Source organism: Aotus nancymaae, unplaced genomic scaffold, assembly GCF_030222135.1.
Source record: "Aotus nancymaae isolate 86718 unplaced genomic scaffold, 86718_ANA_hifiasm-v0.15.2.pri h1tg000032l_0, whole genome shotgun sequence".
NCBI classification, from domain to species: Eukaryota; Metazoa; Chordata; class Mammalia; order Primates; family Aotidae; genus Aotus; species Aotus nancymaae.
Genome location: NW_026988445.1, coordinates 4,418,114 through 4,443,423, shown reverse-complemented (window position 1 = coordinate 4,443,423; position 25,310 = coordinate 4,418,114). Strand labels below are relative to the sequence as shown.

Sequence of the window (25,310 nt, the reverse complement as noted above, 5' to 3'; positions counted from 1 at the left end):
CTGTATTGGGGGCATATATATTTAGGATAGTTAGCTCTTCCTGTTGGATTGATCCTTTTACCATTATGTATTGTCCTTCTTTGTCTCTTTTGATCTTTTTTGGTTTGAAGTCCATTTTATCAGAGACTAGGATTGCAACCCTTGCTTTTTTTTTGTTCTCCATTTGCTTGGTAAATCTTCTTCCATCCCTTTATTTTGAGTCTATGTGTGTCTTTGTATGTGAGATGGATTTCCTGAATACAGCACACCAATGGGTTCTAACTTTTTATCCAGTTTGCCAGTCTCTGTCTTTTGATTGGGGCATTTAGGCCATTTACATTCAATGTTAATATTGTTATGTGTGGATTTGATCCTGCCATTTTGTTACTGGCTGGTTTTCTTTCCCATTAGTTGACTTATTTTCTTCATTGCATTTTTGGTCTTTGCCAACTGGTTTGCTTTTGCAGTGACTGGTATTTGTTCCTTTCCATGCTTAATGTTTCTCTCAGGAGCTCTTGTAGGGCAGGTCTAGTGGTGATGAAATCTCTCAATAATTGCTTGTCCATAAAGGATTTTATTTCTCCTTCACTTACGAAGCTTAATTTGGCTGGATATGAGATTCTGGGTTGAAAGTTCTTTTCTTTAAGGATGTTGAATATTGGCCCCCACTCTCTTCTGGCTTGTAGGGTTTCTGCCAAGAGATCTGCTGTGAGTCTGATTGGCTTCCCTCTGTGGGTGACCTGACCTTTCTCTCTGGCTACCTTAGCATTTTTTCCTTCATTTCAACACTGCTGAATCTGACGATTATGTGCCTGTCCTCCATATTTCTTGAATTTGAAATTTGGACTGCCTTGCTAGACTTGGGATGTTCTAGATAATATCCTGGAGCATGTTTTCCAGTTTGGATTCATTCTCCCCATCATATTCAGGTACACTAATCAAGCATAGATTAGGTCTTTTCACATAATCCCATATTTCTTGGAGGCTTTGTTCATTTCTTTTCACTCTTTTTTCTTGTCTTGACTTCTCTTTTTATTTCATTGAGTTGATCTTCAATCTCTGATATCCTTTCTTCTGCTTGATCGATTTGGCTATTAAAACTTGTGTTTGCTTCACGTAGTTCTCATGCTGTGTTTTTCAACTCCATCAAGTCGTTTATGTTCTTCTCTAAGCTGGTTATTCTAGTTAGCAGTTCATCTAACCTTTTTTCAAGGTTTTTGGTTTCCTTGCATTGAGTCAGAACATGTTCCTTTAGCTCAGAAAAGTTTGTTATTATCCACCTTCTGAAGCCTGTTTCTATCAATTCGTCGTACTCCTCGGTCAAGTTGTGATTCTGTGTTGAGGAGTCGTGATCCCTTGAAGGAGAAGAGTTGTTCTGGTCTTTGATGGTTTCATCTTTTTTGCGCTTTTTCCCATCTTTGTGGATTTACCTGGCTGTGGTGTCAGGAAGCTGCTTGATGAGGTCGCTTGTCTGCCTGTGGAGGCGCTTCTGAGTTTCTAGGGACTCCTTCAGGTTACTAGGGAAGCTTCCTGTGTCTTTTTTATTTAGACTGGGAGATTAGGCTCGCCTCTTCTGCTGACTGGTAGGAGCTGCTGGGTTGTCAAGAACGCTGTCCCGTTGCTACGTAAGCTTCCTGTGTTTTTTGTTAAAACATGTAGCCCAGTCCCATCCCTCTAGTGGTGGGTTGTGCCCTTCCTCCACTGGGCTGGATCATTCAGCGTTCATATCAGACTATGGCACTGGCTGCGCAACCCACTGGAGTCAGAACTTCAGCCCTCTGGGGTTTGTGGGGGAGGGTAGGGACCTTCCCAGCCACACCCGGCACTGGTCATGGGGTAGGGGCCGCCCAGCTGCTCCCACTTACAGCTCCGTCTCTCTCCAGACAGGGGGAGGGGGCGATAGTTTAGTCCACAGGCCCTTATTCAACTCTGTGCTTGTAAACATCCCCTGTTCTGTGTATTGCTGAGGCTTGGGGAAGCACTGTATCTGGACCAGAGCGCCAGAGGGGGAACCTCCGACTTGCTGGTCAGATACATTTTCTGGGTGAAGCAGCATCCCTCCCCGCCTCAGTCTGCCCTGAGTGGGCTTTGCTCACCGTCAGACCAGACTTATTGAAATGTACCTGGTCCCTTGGTTGGAGCTAGGAGATCTCTGGATTTCTGTGTCTCTCTCGCTGGGTGTTGTGCACTGGAGTTGTGTCTAATTGGCCATCTTGGATCTTCTTGAGGTAGATACTCTTAATATTCCCATTTTACAGGTAAGGAATCTAGGTCACAGCTAAGTTAATTTTTCCCCAAGTCAGAACACTAATAAATGTCCAAGCCACATTATAAACACAAGCAATCAAGCTCCAAAGACCATGATTTTAGCTACAATGCTACACTGCTTTTCAGCATGAAAGAAAGATGGTTGTTAATATCCAGAAATTCAGAAAAAAATCCATCTACGCACCACATTGTAAACAAATATTTCAGTAAGTAATCTAACCAAAAGGAAAAAATAATAGAGTCAGAAATATAAAAAGCATCAGTGAATAATAAATCTAGCAATATTAAGTTATGCCTAAATATTTAATGACAGAATGAATAGAACTCTGTTTTACAGTGCCAAATAAGAATCTTTGAAAGAGAAGAGAAGTATAGCAAGGACAAGGGAAAACAAACTGTTATTAATCATTTGTTGCTAAAATTAGTGAGAATTGAAGGAGAGGAAAGATGAGTGAATTAAAAGTTTTAAAGTTATCAGCTTAGTGGCGGAGTGTGGGTGGAATAAAGGTATAGATTATATTGATGTTTTGTTGTCATTAAATAGGGCACATGCTTGATTTTAAATGTAGAAAACTAAGTTAGGTACTACTAATAAAAATGTTCTGCAGGACATCCAAATTAACAAGGCTAAGTTAAAAAATCAACAAAAATCAGAAAAAGAAAGGGGAGAGTGTGGTAAAATAGAAGACTGTCATTGAGAAAGAAAAATCTGGTCTGCTTCTCCCCCTTCAACCTGTTACTATCTCGAGATATTTAAGAAGAAGCCAGATGGAGAAAAACTAATCACAGAAGCACTTATTTATAGAGCTTTAAAGTATACAAAGTGGGTTCCTGTTAATGATCTCATTTCATTCTTGAAGTAGCCTCTTGAGGTTGGTATTGTTTTCATCTCTGCTTTAGATGAAGTGGCTTAACTAGGGTCATAGAGTGGTTTAGGGATAGAACTAGCACTGAATTCAATTATTTGAATAGCACTGAATCATTTCACTCAATGCAACTTTGCTAAGAATTTATTGTACTCCACAGTTATGCACCGGGAACAGAGAAATGAACAAAATGACACTCATTAGAATTCTGGCCATTGGTTGGTCATCACAGATTTTGAGTATTTATAGGCCCCCCAACCCGTACTAAATATGGTACAGTCATTGGAGAATTAATCCAAAAATGATTTCCCCAAATCTGAAGCTTGACTGCTTTCTCTTTTGACATGTGGTGCTACTTTTTCTACAGGATGCCATACCTTAAGACTCTGCAGGATAGGAGGGTAAAGGGGTCAAACAGTGCTTAAAGGAGAATGGCAGCTGGGAAACTCATCTGGAAGAGCTTGTCTTTTTCATTTCCTTTACAGTGATCATCTGGACAGGCTGCTGCTAAACGTGGCAAAGAGTTCAGAGAAACATTCACAGGGCATTGCCCATCATTTCTGCCCCCACCTTACACTTCTCACTCACACAGTTACTTAGAGTACTTGTCACTGCCATTAGCTTTCCCAGTTGCTCTGTCCCTACCCTGTATAGCCAAACCCTAACCTGTATACATAGTCCATAGGTGCCAGCCAAGTATTAATAAAATTGTTAAAGCAAAGTTGAGGGCTAAGGGGAGTGGGGAGGGTTTAATTATGTCTAGTAAGTAAATTTTTATCTGAAATAATCTCTCTCCATAAGGTAAAAGCTGCTTGAGTTTTCAGGAAAGTGACAATTTTTTTTTTTTTTAAATGTAAGGTATGGGTTGAGCAGGATGGCCTTAGGATCTAGCTGAGAAAATGTAATCAGATGCATTACACTAAGTGCTTATGGGTCATGATGCTATCTATATATGAAACAATGAGCTCATGCTAGCAAGGAAGGTGTCCTTCCTTACCTCCAAGGAATTTGTACTCTGATGCAGGTACTGAACATATTTTCTAAATTTATAATGAAATCCTCACTCATTTTTAGACAAAGAAGTGTTAAAACTGAGGGACGGTGAAAATTTTGAATACTCTTCTGTTGTTTGCCCTCCTTTTCCAAGGTAATATCAGTGCAGCTTCTTGTATGAAGTTAGAGCTATCCTGGCTTTAAAAAAGGATAGAAGTTTATTTCATATGCCTTCTATTCGCATTACATTTATTTATATTTTAAATACTTTGGGTACCACTTTAAGCCACTTTTCCTCCTTTAATCTTTAAATGAGGATGAGTTTAGTGAATACTGTATTATACTAATCATATGAGTAATTATGTATTTAGGGTGTCTTTCTTATCAGACTGCATTATCCAGTGAGGACAAAGTCTAGGAATGTTTTGTACACAGATGCTTCCTCAGGATTTAGAACAGTCCTTGGAACACAGTAGATGCTCAGTAAATAAATGATCACTGACATATTACCTGGCTGACTGACTCAGTAACTGTTGGGAAAATATTACTACTCATAATTGAAGAAAATTACCCAAGTTCTGGGTTAAAACGTCTAGTTTTGTAATGATTATATAAAGATCTAGTTGTTATATGTTTATTTTATTTTTTATTTTTTAAAATTTAGAGACAAAGTCTTGCTATTTTGCCAGGTTGGTCTCAAACTCCTGGCCTCAAGCAATCCTCCCACCTTGGCCTCTCATAGTGCTAGGATTGCAGACCTGAGCCACCATGCCCAGCCTTGTTTAAATTTATCTGATTTCAGATAATTTGACTTTAATCAGGAAAAAATAAGATGGTTCTTTTTAAATTGTTTTTACTGAACTCATTCAAAATAACCAAATTTTGAATTATGAAGAGAATTTCAAGGAATTTTAAAGTAATTGTCTAGCACATATTTTAAAATAACTGGAGATCCTCATGTACTTTGCTCTTTTTTAAATATCTTAATAAAATCTAGTAATAAATTCCGTATATAACAATGCAATACTATATAGAAGCTATAGATATAAAAATGTATTTGGTTTGTCTTCCAACTATCCAAGGCATTCTACTGAATAAATGTTTAGGGAAAGGGAGATTCTTCATAGTATACAAAATTGGAAATGTGTATATTATAAACTGGACACTTATTGTTAAAAGATACAATAAAGAAAAGTTAACTCCATCTTTTAATTACTGTAATTTTTGTTGTATCCAACAATTAGCTGTCTTTTCCCATTCTTTAATTAAATTCAATTTTGAGTATATTTGTTCAGATAATATTTTAGTGACCAGTAATGACCCATGTTTATCCCTTAAATATTCTATGTTCAGTGACATTTACAGGAAATTCACATCATATTCTGACCTTACCTGGAAGCAAGCTGTTAAAATGAAAGCTTTTGCACAATTCTGAATAGCATCTATTGAATATGTCTGATATGTTCTAAATAGAAAGAACAACACACATAATATGACACCAGAAATCACAGAATTGTTCTTTTAACATTGGTAGGGGAAAGTAGTCTTAAAATAATCATCAAAAAATGATGTGCTAAATTGCTGTAAGTATAAAATAAGTTTGGCATGCTGAGGCTGTAGGTAATGTACTTGAATTTGTCTCCAATAAATGTGAATTCTGATCTAGAGAACTGTTAATGCTTCAGATTGTTGCCAAACAAAATATGAAGAACCACTTACTCAGACACCTGATCTTTAGAATGCAGCATCGTTTGTAACAATTTTAACGCTAACTAAGTACACTTTGATGAGACAGCATTTAATAAAATGCTCATTAATTTCATCATTAGCAAGGGTATGCTAAGAAGTAAGCCAGTTTCTTATGTCACGCCCAATTAGCATCCCATGCTAGTAATCCCATTAGTATTGTTGAATTCACTAATGGAAAAACTAATGGGCATGCTACCAGGGCACATTAATTGGGCACGACACCAGTTCTGGTTTTAATTATTAAACTACAATAATGAAATGTGTGTTTGTAAAATATTAAAACGTTGAAATAGGGTTGAAGAAAATAAAGTGTGTAGACAAAACAAATATAAGGAAAGTCAACCTACAAAAATACAAAGTCTAGAACTTGCCAAATAGTCATGTTTCTAGCTGACAGAGTTGTCTGTAAAAGTTGGGATGTTGTCCACGTGAGAGGTAACCCACTCATACTCATGGGAAATTAAAAGCTTGGTTTTTTTTTTTTCCTTTGGTAACATGAAATTCTGTATGTCATGCATGTTGTCAAGCTCTTTATGAGGCCCGACAGGAGCCAATTAAATGTGTAGAGTGGACATGTTATATCACAGAAGCTATTTCAAAGAAAGATAAACAGAAATCATACTAAAGATAGTATGATTAATATTGTATGTATTTCAAAATACATCTTGAGCTCCATTACATAAAACATTTATTTATTTTCTCTATTTGAAAAAAACAATATAGCAAAACTATTAGAGTTTGGTGAAATTTTCTGGTAATTAAATATTTTGGTAATATTTTACCCAATCTTATTTTTAATTGTTAAAGATTTTATTAGACTAAGCTTTATTCTTAAGTAAATCGACTTTATTAAGAATAAAATTTATTTCATTTAGAAGTTTTAGAGTAATTTCTATTTCATTTTTTTCTTTAATAGTAGTAGTAGTGATGTTGGTAACAAAGTTGGAATATCTTTCACTTAGTCTTATTTTCTTGTTAACACTGAAAATGTTACTATAGGTAACCAAGGCTACCATAACATACGGGAAAAGTGTTTACTTGGCTCGAAAGTAGTGAGATTGCAGGTGTCTCTTCTATTTCTCTTTCTCATTTTTTAAATTCTTACCTCCTTTTTTGCTAAACTCTGTTCTTAATATCTGCCATTTCCTATGACTTATCACTTAGAAACTCATTTTAAACTATGATATGATTACCTTAGCCAGAACTATCAATGTCAGATTTTGACCACAAAGCATTGTGTATTAACATTAACTCCACCCTTATGTTTAATGTATCATAACTGGCTAGTTTTTCATGTGAATGTCATTCCCATTTGTTATTGATAGTTTTGTGAGGTTAAGAGTAACTTGTCTGGTATCTCTCTATCTTTAGAACCTATTTTGAATGGTATTTTATTTTAAATTATTCTTTCCTTTTTTATATTTCTGCCATGAAAATTAACGTCTAAAATTTTAGAATTGAAAATTCTTTACCTTTCTGAAGAATATAGCTATTCATCAGAAAATGCAAGTGGCTTTGTAAGAAATTCTTATTGCAAAGATGAGACCTTTAAAGATCTGTGCACTGTAGTGCTCAGGGAAGTATTAATATATCACAGGAAAACTGGAATGATGCTAGACATTAACTTTAATTTTGAGTTCTGTTTGAAATGTATGCATGCTTTTATCAGGATCATTATTTTGAAACTTGTTAATTGTTTTATATCAAATATATAAGTGTGTGTGTGTCTGCATGCGTATGTATATGTGTAGATATGCGTGTATAAACATTCATTCAATTTATTCATTCCTTTAAGGGGTCACCAGTGGAAGTAACTACAACTAATGATCATGGTAAACAATATAGTGATGGCAAATGGCATGAAATAATTGCTATTAGGCATCAGGCTTTTGGCCAAATCACTGTAGATGGGATATATACAGGTAAGTACTTTTTGATATGTATAAATAGCCCTGTTGATATGTTGGTGTTGCCATACTTTTCTGTTGCCTATGTTCCTACATTCTTATTTTACCATCATTTCTACTCAATTTCATCTAAATTGCTGTTGAATTTGCCTTTGGGATGCTCCTAAAATGATGAAGCCTGGCAATCAGTTTTTCATCCGCACAGGTCTTCAGTAAAAAAAAAATAAGAATGAAGTCACCAGTAGCCATTCTATGTCTTTTACAGTCCTCTACAATTTGCACGGGCTTTTAGTTACATTCTCTCATGTTACTTTTGACCTCCAAAAGGCAAATAAAGTAGAGGAGAACAGTTTTTGTCTGCATTTGGAGATGAGGAAACTAAGACAGAAAAAGTAAATATTTTTTCCTAACTTACACAGTTGATAGGACGCATTCTTGGGACACACATCTTGTTTTTGCACATTTAAGTTTAGTTTTTGCTCCAGCCTACCCTATCTTCCACCTTTATGTAATTAAACATGGTCACTGTACCTATATGATGCTGCAGGCTTTTATTAAATCATTCAGGAAATATATAATTTTAATCAGTATCTGTTATGTTCCAGGTATTGTGCTAGGCACTAAGATACAAGGAGCAAAGAGAACACTGTAGAACTTACATTTTGGGGGAGGAATGGGGTGGCAAAATACAGAATCAATAAATTTAAGCAAATATCAAGTGGTGGTCAATTCTGAGAATAAAAAAGCAAGATGAGAAGGAAAGTTTGTGTGTGTGTGTGTGTGCGCGTGCGTGTTGAGTGTGTTACAGTGTTATAGAGGATTGTTAAGGAAGGTCTCTCTGATGAGGTGACATTTGAGCACAGACCTTAAGGGATGAATGAGCAAACCTTGCAAATATCCAGGAAGAGGATGCTTTGGGTTGAGAGGACAGCAAGTGTCAGGGCCCTGAGGTGGGAACACACTATATGTGGCACGTCAAGGACCAACAAGATGGCCAGTGTGGGAAAGAGGGTGTGAAAGGGCTAATGATAGGACAGAAGGTCACAAAAGATATTAGGGATCGGGTTATAGGGGACTTTGTGGGCTTTTACTTAGAAAGAAGGAAATTGTTGGAGGATTTTGAGGGAGGAATGACATGATATGACTGCTTTCTTTAAAAGGATCACACTGGTTGCTCTCTTGAGAATAAATCTTAAGGGGAATGAGGGTAAAAACATGAGATCAGTTAACAGGCTTCTGCAATACCTCTGTAAGAATTCAGATAAGAAGTCATGGAGACCTGAACCAGAGAGGTAATTGTGGATATAATAGGAAGTGTTCAGATTCTGGTTATATTGTGAGTGTCAAATTAACAGGATTTGATGATGAGATTGAGGTAAAACAGGGGCTGATAAACTATCACCCATGGGCTAAATCTAGCTCACGCCTGTTTTTATAAAGTTTGTTGGAGCATAGCTACACCCATTCATTGATGTATTATCTATGGCTGCTTGAGTCTGAATAGTCTACAAAGACACTATCTGGCCTTTGACAGAGTTTGCCGGCCCCTAATGTAGAGCAAGCCTGTCAGGTTTGGGTCTCAGGCAACTGGAAGAATGTAGCTGCCAAAACCAGAGAGTATACCACGTGGGAGAAGCAGGTTTGGAGAGAGACGTTCAAAGTTCAGCTGTGAACATGTTAAGGCTGAGATTTCTGAGACATCCATGGGGAGATAGCAGGCAGGGTGCTCAAGAAACAAGCCTGAGTTCCTAAGTTGGAGCTGCCAGCAAAGGATGATACTGCAAGCCAGTATAAGTAGGGCTCATTGGAGTGGATTGGGGTCTAGAAAAACAAACACAAATAACTTTGTCCCTCGTCTCAAAGAAGGTGGGCATTCAAAATAGGAACAGGGATTTCCTGTTATGCCACACAGTCAGAGACCCAGGCTCCCCGTGGCCTCTGGCCCTGGTAGTTTGTATTGGAACCCAATGCACTATTCATCCCTCTAGAGTACTTAGGGGGTCCGTATGAGTAGAGAAAGGAAGAGGTCTGAGAGGGAGGTGGTTTGGATCATTCCGACATCATGATGCTGGGATGCTGAGGAAGAACCAGTGAAGAACAATAATGAACAGGCAATGAGGAGAGACGAGAACCAAGAGAATGGTATCCCGAAGGCTGCTGAAGAATTTTATTATTTGCTGAGTTAGTACAAATGATGTATCCTGGTGAAGGTATATTTCATCTCCTTTTCTCCAGGTTCCTCTGCCATGCTGAATGGTAGTACTGTTATTGGCGATAACACAGGAGTGTTTCTGGGAGGGCTGCCGCGAAGTTACACCATCCTTAGGAAGGATTCTGGTAAGTTTAGTAAGGAATATTATATGTTGTCATCCAAACTTAGAATGGGATCAGTTTACATTATTTTAAAGTAAGAATAAGTGTTACGTTCTACCTCATGCTATATTTTCTATATCAACGTGCCAAGAATTTCCTTTCGGTCTCCTCTTTTTAAAGGAACCATGTATTCCATATGACTTGTGTTTTTATTATTAGTACCCAGTTCTTGATATATAAAAGGAATTCATTAAAACTTTTGTTGAAATGAATTATAATAATTGCAGTCAAAGGTATGTTATTTTAGGACTTATGCATAGGTTTTTCTAAGATTTTAAATTGAATGTGAAACAACACGGAAATGGAAAATTACAACCTTGATTTATAGTCTAAATAGGGTGAAGAACATTCCCTGAATATTCTGTGATAGTCACTAAACCAATCCCTAGATATTCATAGATGAATTAAATGTGGTCTTTATCACAATAGAGGTCACAGGTGTATAAACAGATAATTCCAACCTAATGCAGTAAGAGCTATAATTGAGCTATAGACAAAGTGATTCTCATATTTTTAGAACAAGAGCACAAGAACATATTCTAAAATGAAACTAATTAAAACGAACATGAATGGAATTAACCTTAGGTAGAAAAAAAAATCACCATTCAAAGGCAATGCTAATAATTCTAGGATTGTTTCCCAAGTCCTCATTAAGAATCACAGGGTGCCTCCCAAGTATCTCCCAGGAAGTTAAAATATAACTACATAAATATTACAAATAAGCTAGGACCCAGATAAGTATAATTTGTTCATGGGTTGTAGTCTTCAGGGAATCCTGATGAAGATCAAAAGGAATAGAAAGTGTTCAACAAATTTAGGAGAGGGATATCATTGAATCCTCAAGGCTGATTATAGTTACCTCCTCGGAAATGTCTCTAGATTAGAGAGGGTTTCCATTCAACTACTTGAGGCTGATAGAGAAATCCCTCTAAAACACACACACACACACACACACACACACACACACACACCCCATACCCCACACACAGACACACACACACCCACACCCTTTCTTTTAAGTTTTTGCCCTTCTGGGAAATATTTTCAGGTACTAGAAGGAGAGAATACCCTGACACTAAGTACTTTTCCTGCAGAGGACACATCTGCATTATGAATAAACAGTTTTATTTTGTGTATGTAAATTGGCCTTAAAAAAACTCTCATAAACTCAAAGCTGAAAACTAAGCTTTGCCCCCATAGGAGAGGAGGTGGGTGTGTGAAATTCAACCTGAGTGGACCCTCCATTCCTTTTGATTTTTTTCTTGCTTTTTCTCTAATTCTCTCATTTGCACATTTTCTCTCTCAACCTTCTGTTATCACCCTATTCGTTTTATTTATAAACCCCACATCTACCTGGCCTGGAGAGTTCCACATTCAAGATCAACACTATATACATTTCCAAAATCAAGAAACCAAATTATCCATTTACTTTGGTAACGTACTCGTTCATAGATGAGGAATCGAAACTGTAAACTATGTATTAATAGAAACACTCCCTTCAAACCTGACTTTTAAAGGTATAGTACTTTCTTTTGGAGGCCAGTGGCAGATGAATTTTCCGGGTTAGTTGAAAAGGCAATATTCTTGCTACTGCAAAACCAAGGTTTCTGCATAAACATCTGTTTCTGTAGATATGATGGATTTGAACCAGTGCTAAACATTGTAACTGCTGTCATTTACTATAGCTGATCGTGTGGTGTTTACATGAATCATTCAGAGGCTTGCAGTAAATAGGTAGTGAGAGCTAGTGCCTATTTCTTTGATTTTAATGGCACATAAAATTAATTGCTTGAGAATAATTTTTCAAAATACATATTTCTTGATATCTATAAACTCCTGCAGAGATAATCCAAAAGAGTTTTGTGGGCTGTCTCAAGGATGTACATTTTATGAAGAATTACAATCCATCAGCTATTTGGGAGCCTCTGGACTGGCAGAGTTCTGAAGAACAAATCAACGTGTATAACAGCTGGGAGGGATGCCCTGCTTCATTAAATGAGGGAGCTCAGTTCCTAGGAGCAGGTAATGCTCTAGAAGAGACATGCATGTTCCCTTAGAATCTGTGTTCTATCCTTGGTATAATTTAATCTCTCCTGTTTGATTAACTTGACCTCATACAAACCTAGTATCCCAGAAATACCTAGTTATTCCAATGGTGCACAGAAATTTATTCTCAACGTCTGAATATGCAATATAAATTATAAGACTCGTAAGTATATATCCATGTATAATATTTCTGGCAGCCCATGCAATTCTTGATTTACATATGTTAGCTTCACCAATGTCCATTTGCAAGTCAGTTGTTTGGAAATTAGAATGCAGTTAGAGATGTGTACTTAGAATGCACTTAGAAAGATGATTCAAAGGAGTTTTGTTTATTAGGTGAATCCACAAATACTTATTGATCTCATTATATAGAAGAACAATGTTTTTAAGAGTTAATTTTCGGCTAGGTAATGAGGTAAATAGGCCATTGAGAGAGAGCTGGCGACTAGAACCACCATCCCTGCCACTGCTCAAAAGGTTACAGTAAAAGGGGAGGTGTAAGTGTCTGTAGTTTACCCCTGACTCACACACACTGAGTCTGCCTGGCCAGAGCAGAGACTTCCACCAGCGGCGAGGGGAGAGGAATAATGGCGGCTTGTTCTTCAAATAAAAGCCCATCTCCACCTTCTACGTTTATAGCTAAGTTGGTTGGTTATTACATTGCTTAAACTGCCTTCAGTACAGAAAGGCATATGACATTAATAATATAATCTGCCCACCTTTTTATTGTTCTGCTTTCATCAACGTCATTCTGAGTTTCTTTCAGTCAATGCAAACTATTTATTGTTAATATTTATTTGAAACAGTAATAATCTTACATAGTACAGACAATACATGATTTAGAGAGCAGATTTCTTCCTCTTAAAAAGTGTTAATGTATCAAGGTCTTTCTGCCACTTCTGTACAATTACAAAAGGGATTTCTTAACATTGATTTGCATCTTCTTTTGTGAGATATACTCAATGGCAGAATGTGTCCAAAAGTTTCACAGCACCCTTACAAGTGGGTAATATTGTATTACACATGCTAATATATACATATTTTTATCTTTAAAGGGTTCCTGGAACTTCATCCATATGTGTTTCATGGTGGAATGAACTTTGAGATTTCCTTGAAGTTCAGAACTGACCAATTACATGGATTGCTTCTTTTCATTTACAACAAAGATGGACCTGATTTTCTTGCTGTGAGTGAATTAATTTGATTAAAATTACTTTAAAATATCAGACTCAACTTTAAAATAAACCATGTGTTGGCATTACACTCAATTGGGGTTCCTTTACAAATTCACATTTGTTTTCATTTTTTTCCCAAAGTCATTTTTAGTTTTGAAGGCCTGTGAAACATATTTTATTTTATAATCCTAGAAATTTTTTAAAATGACAACTGTAAAAATTATAATTTTAAGAAAACAGACTAGATAAAACGAATTAAGAAAATCCAGTTTAGTATCTTATGAAAAACACCTTTTCCCTCATTATCTTTTGATATGAGTTTCAAAAATATATATATTATATATTTTTCATATGGCATATAGTCAAGTATGATAATATAGTGAACACTCCTGAACCTACCACCACACCTGATAACTAAAATATTACCATTTTTTGTCTCTCTATAAAGTCTTTCCTATCCTGTTTCCATCTCCTTTCAGATGTAATATGTAATCAGAATTTTGTATTTATTATTCACAGGCATTTTATAGTTTGAACACGTATATGAATGCCTAAAAGTTCTTGCTTTTGAAATTTATAAAATTGGTTTTATACTCTATATTTCACATTCAACATTGTTTCTGAGTCATTTATGTGTCCCCATAGGTATACATTTTCATGGATGTGTAGCATATTTCTTCTCTTATCGATGTATTCGTTGTTCCCATTTTTACTACAATAAATAAGACGGCTATAAACATTTTTATACATTTATCTAAATACAATGGGCAACTGTAACTGCTTTTACTTGTCTTTAATCATTAGTCTGATACTACTGTTAAATATGTTATAAAAATGTTAATTCTTAAAAAGTTATTTTAAATAACTAGCATAGAAACAGGAGAAAAATATGAAAATCTTACCCTTAGATTCTTGATTTCTAGGCAAATAGACAATTAAATCCAAGTCTTGGTGATTTTAAGATTCCAAGATACGTTCAATGCAATGACTTTTACATTCCTGGTACATAAAATGCCAACATTGCTAAAAAGGGAAATGGAAATTTATCCCTTCATAGTATTTATTAAAATTTCTGCTGCTTTAAATATTTATCTGTCATCTTGGGAATTGTTGGTTTCTTTCTCTGAAATGTAATCTCTATGAATCCAAGGACCTTGGTTCTCTTCTTTATAATTGTATCCTCAGTGCCTAAGCCTTATCAATTATTATGTTAATCAATATTGGTGAATGAATGAATGAGTGAACATGTGAATGAGCTATGCTGTGGTAACCTTCACTGAGCATTGTTGAGTCATCTACATTTGCATACACTGTGGAGGATACAAAGATGTTTACCATTTGGCTCCTCCTCTTGAGGACCAAATGCCTGCACTGGAGGTCTACACTGCTATGCCACCCTTCCACTCTCCACTTTCCTCCATTCATTGCTTTATTACTGTATTAAATAATAATAAAAAAATAGAAAAATTAAGGCTGGGTGCAGTGGCTCGCTCCTGTAATCCCAGCATTTTTAGAGGCCTTGGATTACAGGAGGCCTGGGATTATAGGATAGCTTGAGGCCAGTAGTTTGAGACAAGCCTGGGCAACATAGTGAAACCCTCTCTCTACAAAAATAAAAATAAAAAAATAGCCAGGCACTGTGGCTAGTTCCAGCTACTTGGGAGGCTGAGGCAGGAGGATTGCTGAAGCCAGGGAGTCCAAGGCTGCAGTGACCTGTGATGGCACCTCTGCATGTGCCACCACTTCCAGCTAATTTTTTGTATTTTTAGTAGAGATGGGGTTTCACATGTTAGCCAGGATGGTCTAGATCTGCTGACCTTGTGATCCACCCACCTAGGCTTCCCAAAGTGCTGGGATTACAGGCATGAGGCACCTCACCTGGCCTCTTAGTATTTTTCTTTTGCCTGTGAAGGCTCCTCCACTGTACTTTTCCTTACCTTCATGGTCAAGTGCATTGAAGGTGGTTAGTTTTGTTATTGCCACTTTTTCATCTCACTTCGGTCCCTAAAACAAATGTCCATTAGGTTCCTGCCACTACCGCACCCTCCTACAAAATCACTTTTCTAAAGTAGTCAGTGACCCCTACATTTCCTAGTCCAATAATTTTTTTTCTTGTCTTATTTGTTCTTTTTCTGTCATTCTCTGTTCTTTCTTATTCTTCCCTACTGATTTTCCAACATACTAGTTTCTCCTGATTTCCTTAAGTGCTCTTAGCTTCCTTAAGGAGATCATTGTCACTTAAAAGAACTATTTCTATTATGCTGTCCCCTTAAAACATTGGTCTTGCTGAGGATGCTATTCTTTTCCCTTTTCTCTCAGTCTTTTTATACTCACTGGATAATCTTATTTTGTCATGTATTTTCTCCATTTTACTGGGCCATAACCAAACTGAGTATATTTATGTTTGACTTCATCAAAAAGAGTGTCATCTGGATGTTTTATAGGCATTTCAAACTCAACGTATCTAAAATAAACTCACCCCTCCTCCTTGTCAACAACAACACTCAGCCTTTCTTTAAATGCTTTTCATATCATGATGATGGCAAAACACCCTCCTAGTTACCCAAAAAAGATTAGGGGTGTTCTTAACTTCTTTTTCATTCATCTAACACATTTACCTTTTTACCAGGGATTTCCTAGTGCATTTCCTGAATTCTAGTCGAGATTTTGTTTTCAGTATGTACTTCTTATGTCTGGTAGGGTAAACTTTTAGTGCAAGGTAATAGTGGAAAGAATATGGGTTTTGATGTCAGACAGACAGCAAACATTCTTTCCACATGAGACTCTCCTATCACTGAAAGGCCTTTAAAATCTGCCTTCTACATAGCTGGCAAGACACTACCTCACTTCCCACCTCCCATCTCCCTTTTTCTTACCTAACTTGGTGCCTTTCTCTAAACCTAATTAGTTCTCATTTCTTGCATATTAGTCTCTCTCCTTGGATGACCCTCCAAGAATCTTAAATACTTTCCGCAACCTTACTTTAAACCTTTCCCAACTTTCAGGGAGCAAAAGGCTTTCATTTTGCCCCTTTCCTGTCTTGGTTGTAGTATTGCCCCACATGTTTGCCTCTGCTGCTAGACAGTATGACTCTTAGGAGCAGTGTTTATCTTAGAGCAGCAGGCATAGGGCACATGGTAAGAGACTTGATATTTATTGAATAAACGGATAGGCAAATGAACAAGTGCTTACCTGAGATCCTTCCTGAAGGTGATACTTTTATGGAAAAATTCATAATTTGTACCTGGTATGATATAATTTGTTTTACTTGACACAGCTGATCTCAAGATTTTAGATATCCTATGGTCACTGATATGGTTTCTCACAAAGTAAAAATATATTAGGTAAAATAGTGATGATGAGACATTTTGAAGGAAAATGTATGAACTTATGTTTTACCATGAAAATTTGGGAGAAATATGTTCACATTAGAAAATGTGACAGTAATCTAATAGAATACACATAGAAGAAATTATGTTAGTTAGAGATTTAGAATAAAACTGAAATAATGAATCAAAATATGTCTTACAAATTTGAAATTGAGTTCACTAGCCAGTTAAAATAAGCTTAATCAAGCTTGACATTTCATTTTCTTATTGTCTTGTCATATTTTCCCCCAAATTAAATTGATATATGGAGTAGTATTTTCTCATTTTCTAAAAATTCAAAAGGAGTCACAGTTCAGACTGTTCTGTCCTCTTCAGTCATTCAGTCACTTATGGTGAGGTTTAATCTTTTAACTATGTTGCACCAAAAATAAACCTTAGGTCTACATAACATTGCATCACATCGTATAATCATTACTAGGTGTGAATTTGTTTGACTCAATACAACATTCTTCATGTCAACTACAAGCTTGAAAAGTATTTCCTATGTTCCCAAGCAGAAGCTTAGGATAAAGTGGAACATTTCTATAGAGTGCTTTCAGGAAAATGTCTTGCTTTTCTTCAAGAAATTGACCTTGTGCTCTCTCCCAAACTGCCCTTCTGCAGCCTTTTTATATACCTACTTTCTTTTTTAATATAAAATACAGTTGGAACTGAAAAGTGGAATCTTGAGGTTCCGGTTAAATACCAGTCTTGCCTTTACACAAGTGGACCTATTACTGGGACTATCCTATTGTGATGGAAAGTGGAATAAAGTCAATATTAAAAAGGAAGGCTCGTTCATATCAGCAAGTATGAATGGACTGATGAAGCATGCGTCAGAGTCTGGAGCCCAGCCACTGGTGGTGAATTCACCAGTTTACGTGGGAGGAATCCCACAGGAGCTGCTCACCTCTTACCAACATTTGTGTTTGGAACAAGGTAAACTCCATCTGGAGGAATTCGCAAATCCATACAGCCCTGGTGCTAACAGGTTTTGGTGGTTCTGTGTTTCAAGAAAATAGCAATAGACTCTGGCTAAAAGCACCCAACAGCACCCCTTTTTCTGGAGAAATTTAAACCCTAAAAACTAATGACGACATATTTTTCAAATGGTTTTGTGTGTTACCCTTAACAATATGCCATCATTTATAATCAACATATTTATTTCAGTATGTCCTGAGTAAATAGTAATTAATATATATTAACTATTATTAATGTGACATATAATTATGTATGTGATATATAATTATGTATTAATTACTATTTAGTGAAGAAGTATTAAAATAAATATGTTGATTGATTATAAATAAGGTACCTGAGGTGCTTCCCTAATATATATTTATATGGAAAAATTAGTAATTAACATATATGTAATTATACATAATCACATATAGTTGCATATAAAAATATGCATTATGTAATATACATATTATACTATATATAATGCATGTTAAATATATAATGCAATTATATATGAGATATGTAATTATATATGAGATATATGTGTATATGTACATAATTATATATGACATATCATTATATATAATGCATATAAATGTATTTCCTCATATATTTTTCTAGAAAACACATGTGGTTCTGGTTCTTCTAGATACTGATCATTATTTGTATTTACAGATGAAAAAATAAGTTAATTTGGTATGCACAACTAAGAAAAAATATCGGTGCAATTCATTGCTTTTTTTTCCCTTTGACATACATGCTAATTGTCTCCCTAGTTTTCAGTAGAGCTTTCATGTGGAAAAAAGAATGTGGGGTGTATTTGGTTGACTTCCAAACATACTTGTGAAAATTTATATATTGTCAGTTATTAATAACCGTAAGAAAAAGGAAAAGTGCCTTACTTATAACTTAGTTAAGAAGGTAACTCATAGAAGTTTGAATGTAATTAGAGAAATAATTAATTTGAAAAGGCTAACAATATCTGTGTATCATTTCTTGTGGCAGGCATGGTTCTGAGAGCTTACATGAGAATAAGTGAGTCAGCTATTCATAACAGGTGTGTTAGGCATTGTTATTTATATCCTCATTACAGATGAGGAAACTGAAGAACAGAGAGGAAGGTAATTTTCCCAAGATCACATGGCTAGTAAGCAGATAGCAAGACACAAAGTCTCTCTTAGGCAGCCTGGTATAAAGTCAACTCTCCTTATTACAATCAATACTCTCTTTTATGGGCGTTAGCCAATGCTCCTTTGTAAAGCGGGGAAAGCACAGTAACTTCCAGCATGTGACGAAGCGTGCTCCCGTGTGTGGAAAAGGTCCTTTACGTATTTCAAAATCTATGTACCCTGAATGGTTAAAATTTTCATGAAGCAGTCTTTGCCTATTTGGTAAGTACATAAAGATTTAAATGCCTTTGAATAGAAAATATATGGCAAGCTCTTAGGAGACTTTTAGAAGGGTAGTAGTAAGGAGTTAATGAATAACTGGGGTGTAAGACAGTAGTGACATTTTCAAGGCACTTAAGATGTAACAGCAGCTAAAAATATTACATTCGTGTAAGAGCTTCTCTAGGTTTTCAGGTTTCTGAGGTTAGAAAGAACTTGAAAACCCTTTGTATGAGTGAGATTACTTAATCCTGTTTGCTTCTGGAGGGAAAAAATATAAACAAGAAACAAAAACCCTGCACATACAGCCTTGTGCTTTGAATGACACCTAAATCCATTGCTACTGATGGTCCTAAAGACACAGCTAAAACTGAAATTGTAAGATAATAACAGAAGCTTAAAACATCACCATAGACGCAAAGGGAATAATTCTACCTACACTATGACAAATATGTGATACTGGAAGCTATTTTATTTATGGGTAATATTAAATTTTTATTATTGCAGTATCATCCATATCAGTGGTTCTCAAAACACTGAAAAAATATTGATGTATGGTAGCTGAAACATAGAAGTCAAAATTAGCTATTATTATTACAATTGAAGACATATTGCCATCACCTGGAATGGTTATTAAAAATACAGATGTTAGGGACCCCTGTCCCCTAAGATTCTGACTCCGATGCTTTAAGAGACACTGATCTATAGAAATAACTGCATGTTTTATACAGTGATCAGGAAGACTAGTCACAATACAGAGGTGCAGCATGCATGTAGTCAATTGCAATTAAAACAAATCATGTTCACTTAATGTATTTCTTTCAACCCACTATCAGTTGTCTTAAAAACCTTGTTCCTTTTCTGTGCTTCTTAATTAGCACCTTTTTTTTTCATCAGAAGCTCTATTCTGTGGTCATAGTAGTGCTATTTTTTTTATCCACTAACATTATAATCTTCCTCCGAATCAGATACAAGACTAATTTTCTTTTTTGTTTTGGAAATGGTGGGCAATGTAATTTGCTGAAAATATGCCAGCTCAGATGATGGGTGTTTATCTTCTTAGAATGATCACTGAGGGTATCACTTACATCTAGATTGGACGTGACTGGGTCTGGCATGTGGTTTCACAGACGATGCTCTGCCCAAACCCCTTCTTGGAGAGGGAGAAACTGGAGGTGGGGTGGGGGTGGTGGGGGAGGGGGGGCGTGGCTGAAATCCGGCTGGCCTTGCCAAGCCAGAGCCCTGCAGCAGTAATGCCTTCCCTAGAAGAAGGGCTAATGTTTTACTGATTTATCACCCTAGAGCTCTGGGCCACCTTTTAGGCATTTAGAGGCCCAAGGGTGATGGTGTGGATGGGGATTTTTTTGGATTCTCACAAGGGTAGGGGAGTAAGAAAAGAAAGCATTTCCACTCCTCTCACAAACATGCCCTTTCTGTTCTTGTTGTCCTCACATGCCATTCAAATGTTTTACGTGGCTGGGGAGCATTTCTAGTGGTACAGAGTTAAAAGCATGGGACAAACTTAACTGAACTCTCTGATTGCCACTGAAAGGAAAACACTGTAAGGACCCTGCACTAGAGCTCAGTGGCTTTGTCTCCAAGGCCTGAGGCCAGAGGACCATTTCCTCAAGAGGATTAGTGCTTACAAACTTCATTTGATAACTCTCTGGGCCTTTTTCTTCATCTCCCTAATGAAGGGAGACCTATCTCCCTGGGCTCTCTCAAATTGAAATTTTCATCTTGTGAATGAATTTTTATCACTTTTTTGTTAAATTTTAATTTTTTTTTTCTTTGAGATGGAGTCTTGCTCTGTCACCAGGCTGGAGTTCAGTGGTGTGATCTTGGCTCACGGCAACCTCTACCTCCTGGGTTCAAGCAATTCTTCTGACTCGCTTCCTGAGTAGCTGGGATTACAGGTGCAAGTCACCACGCCCAGCTAATTTTTGTATTATTTTAGTAGAGACAGGGTTTCACTATATTGGCCAGGATGATCTCGATCTGTTGACCTCATGATCCACCTACCTCAGCCTCCCAAAGTGCTGAGATTACAGGCGTGAGCCACCACGCCAGGCCTAAATTTTTAATTTTTAAAACATTATGGTAAAATATATTTAACATAAAATTTACCATTGTAGCCAGTTTTAAATGACAGTTTAGTGGCATTAGGTACGTTCACATTGTTTTGCAGACATCACCATCATCCCTCTGAAGAAGTCTTTTCATCCTGCAAAACTAAAACTATGTACCCTTCAAAAAATAATGTGGCATTTCTTATAACAGCACTTAACATGTTTGCCAACCTGCCCTTCCACTGTTCTCAGTTTGTTGGTAGGGAAGTTAGGGCACAGAGAATTTAGATAATGCAGCTATGTGCCATCAGAAAATCACTGCTGGTAAAGAAATTAAAATTCTCAGCTCCTGTATTTTCCAGCAAATGATTTTATATTGAGCTTCATTGCTTTCAATTCAATTCACCCCACTTATTGAGTGTATACTGTGTGTTTAAGATAGACTTTCAGTATTGATCAGTTGGGACTAAAAAATGTGGATAATAGCAAAACACATTTAAAAGGAAATAGGCTGCAACTTAATGTGTCAGAAGGCATAATAAGGCATCATATAAATGCTGAGGAGAACAATATGGTCGTTGTTACTATTAACTTAGTTCACTGTTATGCATTGCATTATATTTTATTTCCATTTCCTGTTGCTGTGCTTTAATCTTGAAAAGAGCTGATCATGTGTTTGAGGTCTTTCAAACTTGACAGTGTTTTGTTCAGAGAGAGAGAGAACATGCACACTACAGCATCTCAAACTCAGTCCTGTGTGTCCCAATTTCATGCAGTTTTCTGCACAGAGTACTGCCAGACTTCACTGAGCTCTCTGTTTTCACAAAATAGCATGTAATTCAAAGCCACTGTATTCCCTGGCTGACTGGATGACTTTTTGTTTGCTGTCTAACAAAAAAGTGGCAAATACTCTAAATTCATTTCATCCACATTCTCTTAAACTTCAGAGAATGGCACCGCACAGTGGGTGTGCTAAAGTCACCTGTGTAGAACACACATTCATGAAATCTCATGGTGTTGCTATTGCCAACACTGAAGGCTGGCCCCTGTCATGCTAATGGGGATGTAAAACTGGTAACTCTTTTGTATATTCAAGATTATGGAACTCTGTGAAAAATGATAGAGCACTGTGACAGCTCTTCCATAGGCCGATGTAACTCGGGCTAAATTCTATACCTCTGAAGTGATTATTATGCAATTCATGGCAATATTTCAGGATTCTAATATATTTTGAAATTATATTCTCTCTCCTGCTATTCTGCATAAAATTCTCAGAGTGTATTTTTTCCCAGTGAGCTTATTGAATAATCATGCTAATTCAAATATTATTTTTTGGCACTTAATACTGACTTATGTAGTAACTTAATGTTTTGGAATTAAGAGACATGGGGCCATCTCCCTACCGTAATACAAAGTTGCCTAAATTTTATTTTATGGGAAGAAAAAGAATTTAGAAAATGTGGACCTAAAGAGGTAAAATAAATGCTATTTCAGTACCAAAACTTAAATTATAATTATCCACAAATGTGTTTTCCAAATAACAGAACTATATTTCTTTGCAACAAATTAGTTTGATTACAAAGTGGGAGGCATAAAAGGTTTCCCAAACAAGACTTGAAAGTCTAGTAATTGTATCTAACCCCCCGCCCTTCCTCAAACTGTAGTACTGCAGAGGACAAAAATGATTGGTAATTAATGACTCAAGCCCTTTATGTGATACTAATCCCTTACTATTTGCTAGGTTTCGGTGGTTGCATGAAGGATGTTAAATTTACACGGGGTGCTGTCGTTAACTTGGCATCTGTGTCCAGCGGTGCTGTCAGAGTCAATCTGGATGGATGCCTATCAACTGACAGTGCTGTTAACTGCAGGGGAAATGACTCCATCCTGGTTTACCAGGGAAAACAGCAGAGTGTTTATGAGGGTGGTCTCCAGCCTTTTACAGGTAATGTGGAGGTCTTCTAAATTAAATGCTACATGTCTCCTATTCATCCCCTTTCCCTCCCTCCCAGCCTCCCATTGGTCTATATGAGTATTATTTTAATCTTGCTGCTGCTTCTTTCCATTTAAGAGTACCTGTATCGGGTGACAGCCTCGCATGAAGGAGGTTCAGTATATAGTGACTGGAGTCGAGGACGTACAACAGGAGCAGGTACTTACCTTCAGATGCATATGTGCACACACACATGCATGTGTTTGTTCATGTAAACAAAAAGAAGGACAGTGACCCTAAAGTGGTAATATTTTTGTAGTCTTCTGACAGAGCATGCCTTGGTTTGAAAATACGTCTGTCAATGGCTAAAATGCTTAGTAGCTAAGTGCTTTTGATTTGTCAAGAATTCACTAAATATTTCCCAGGCTTGATCCTTTCCTCTTAGGATGCAGAAGAAAGGAAAGTTTAGGTTTTCTTAAGGATGTAATAGTCCCACCTACCCAATATGTCTAAGGATGGGAACCTTTACAGATGGTGTAGATCCCAAGAAACCGAGGTCAGAGATTAGGATTATCCTTGGATGGGGTGGCACCCTCTTGACTTTCTTGTAGAAAGCACATTTGAAACCTCCAACTGGTTGGAATCAGGTGTGTCTATGACATGTTTGCAGATGTTTGCCCAGTTGTTGACTATTAGAATCTTAGAATGACTCTCCCAAGAGAGAAATTGCTGATGGGTTTAATATTTTTTGAGTTGGAAGAGGACCAACTAGGAGACAGTGTACATTAGACCTAATTTCAGACAACTGACTTGTTTTGTACTTTGGCCACAAAATCTTTTCCCATAATACCACCACAGGAAGGCATTCAGCACAAAGAGTTTTGTGAATCAATAGCATTCTACCATTTTGGGTCAAATATTTGTCAGAAAACTGAACACATCTCTAAATGATTGCCACTTATATCTCTGTAAGAAAGTTTCTTCAGCAAGTAACAATTTGTCTAAAGATGCATTTTCACCAAGATATTCTCTTATACTTAATCAACAGTGAGTTACTATCCCAGGCATCCTTTGAGGAATCTTCTTAATCTAACATATAAGTAACTACTGAAATTAGCAACTAAGAGTAATTTTCAAGACTCTCTACCTACATATTTTCAAGAAGAGGACAACTTGACACTTTTTCAGGATGATTTAAATTATCACCTATTTATAGGCAAGACAGTGATCTGAAGGATCTCTTAAAATCCTTTTGAACTTCAGAGCTAAGAGAAAGCTCCAATATAAAATGCTCACTTGTTACTGACATGTTCTCTGCTCCCGTTTCATACCTTTCTACTTTATTAACAAATATATTATAAAGCCTGCTTTGCGTATAATTCAGCAACATTAATATGTGTCTGGAAAGCACATTGCTTACTTAGCTTAATAGTCCCCATTTTGAGTACTACTGAGAAAGTACACAAACAGAGCTCTGAATTTATAGCAATGATATGACCACAGTCCTGTGCCATAAATTCATATCTACAATCTGACCACAACACTGAGCAGCTACATGCTCCCAAGGGTTGGAGAATAATTGCACTATTTAATTATTTTTTAGTCAGTTTTGCTCTGTCCCTTATGAGAAGACCATCTGTTAGACAGTACTGTACTTTGCCCTGTACCAGATTTCAGAACTAATAAAATCAACATCACTCCCATTGTCCCTGTCTTGCAACTCGATCGTGTGGCCTGTGTGTTTTCTATAGGTGCCCGTGGCGGTTTAACTGACCAGACAGTGGTTCTCCCCCTCAGTGCTTCCTCTTATCCTTTATGTTCACTTTGTTTCCCTTAAAGCTGTCCTATTTTATTGGGCTGAACAGTAAAGTCGGAGAGGAGGAGATTTGATGTGGAAAAACCAAAGTGATCCTCCATCGACAGGGCTCAGGAGTCCATGAGCAGCCAGAGCAGGTCTCTCATCCATCATCCTGCCACAGAGTTCCTTGGGCTCTTTCTTCGTGTCCCCATTGCACTCAACTGTGATGAAGTTTTTACTGATCAGAACTGTAGAAATGTCTAATAAATAGTTAAAGGTTGTAGATTCTTAAAATTAGGGGACTCCACTTGTAACTAAGGTTTTGCAGTTCTTTTAATCGTTCTTATTTTGTGTTATTATTTTGAGATATTCTGCAGAACAAGACTTTGAAAATGACTTTGTAGAATCTCAAGGGCACCAGCTCCTTTATCCCACCCC

General features: G+C 36.8%; 1 protein-coding gene and 1 long non-coding RNA gene across 2 annotated transcripts in view; one reads left to right on the top strand and one right to left on the bottom strand.

Moving 5' to 3' along the window:
- The window catches only part of USH2A (usherin), a 775,604-nt gene that overhangs the window by 315,930 nt on the left and 434,364 nt on the right, over nucleotides 1-25,310 (top strand). Inside the window, exons 23-29 of the mRNA XM_064383503.1 lie at nucleotides 7,651-7,777; nucleotides 9,998-10,099; nucleotides 11,978-12,157; nucleotides 13,237-13,367; nucleotides 17,390-17,663; nucleotides 22,883-23,086; nucleotides 23,213-23,293. Coding sequence (XP_064239573.1) covers nucleotides 7,651-7,777; nucleotides 9,998-10,099; nucleotides 11,978-12,157; nucleotides 13,237-13,367; nucleotides 17,390-17,663; nucleotides 22,883-23,086; nucleotides 23,213-23,293 — 1,099 coding nt within the window. The remainder of the gene's footprint in view (nucleotides 1-7,650; nucleotides 7,778-9,997; nucleotides 10,100-11,977; nucleotides 12,158-13,236; nucleotides 13,368-17,389; nucleotides 17,664-22,882; nucleotides 23,087-23,212; nucleotides 23,294-25,310) is intronic.
- LOC105722261 (uncharacterized) lies at nucleotides 9,903-23,708 on the bottom strand. Its single transcript, XR_001108530.3, has 3 exons — nucleotides 23,575-23,708; nucleotides 16,549-16,677; nucleotides 9,903-10,096 (listed from the first exon to the last, which is right to left on the bottom strand). It is a non-coding gene; the product is annotated as an uncharacterized LOC105722261 (long non-coding RNA).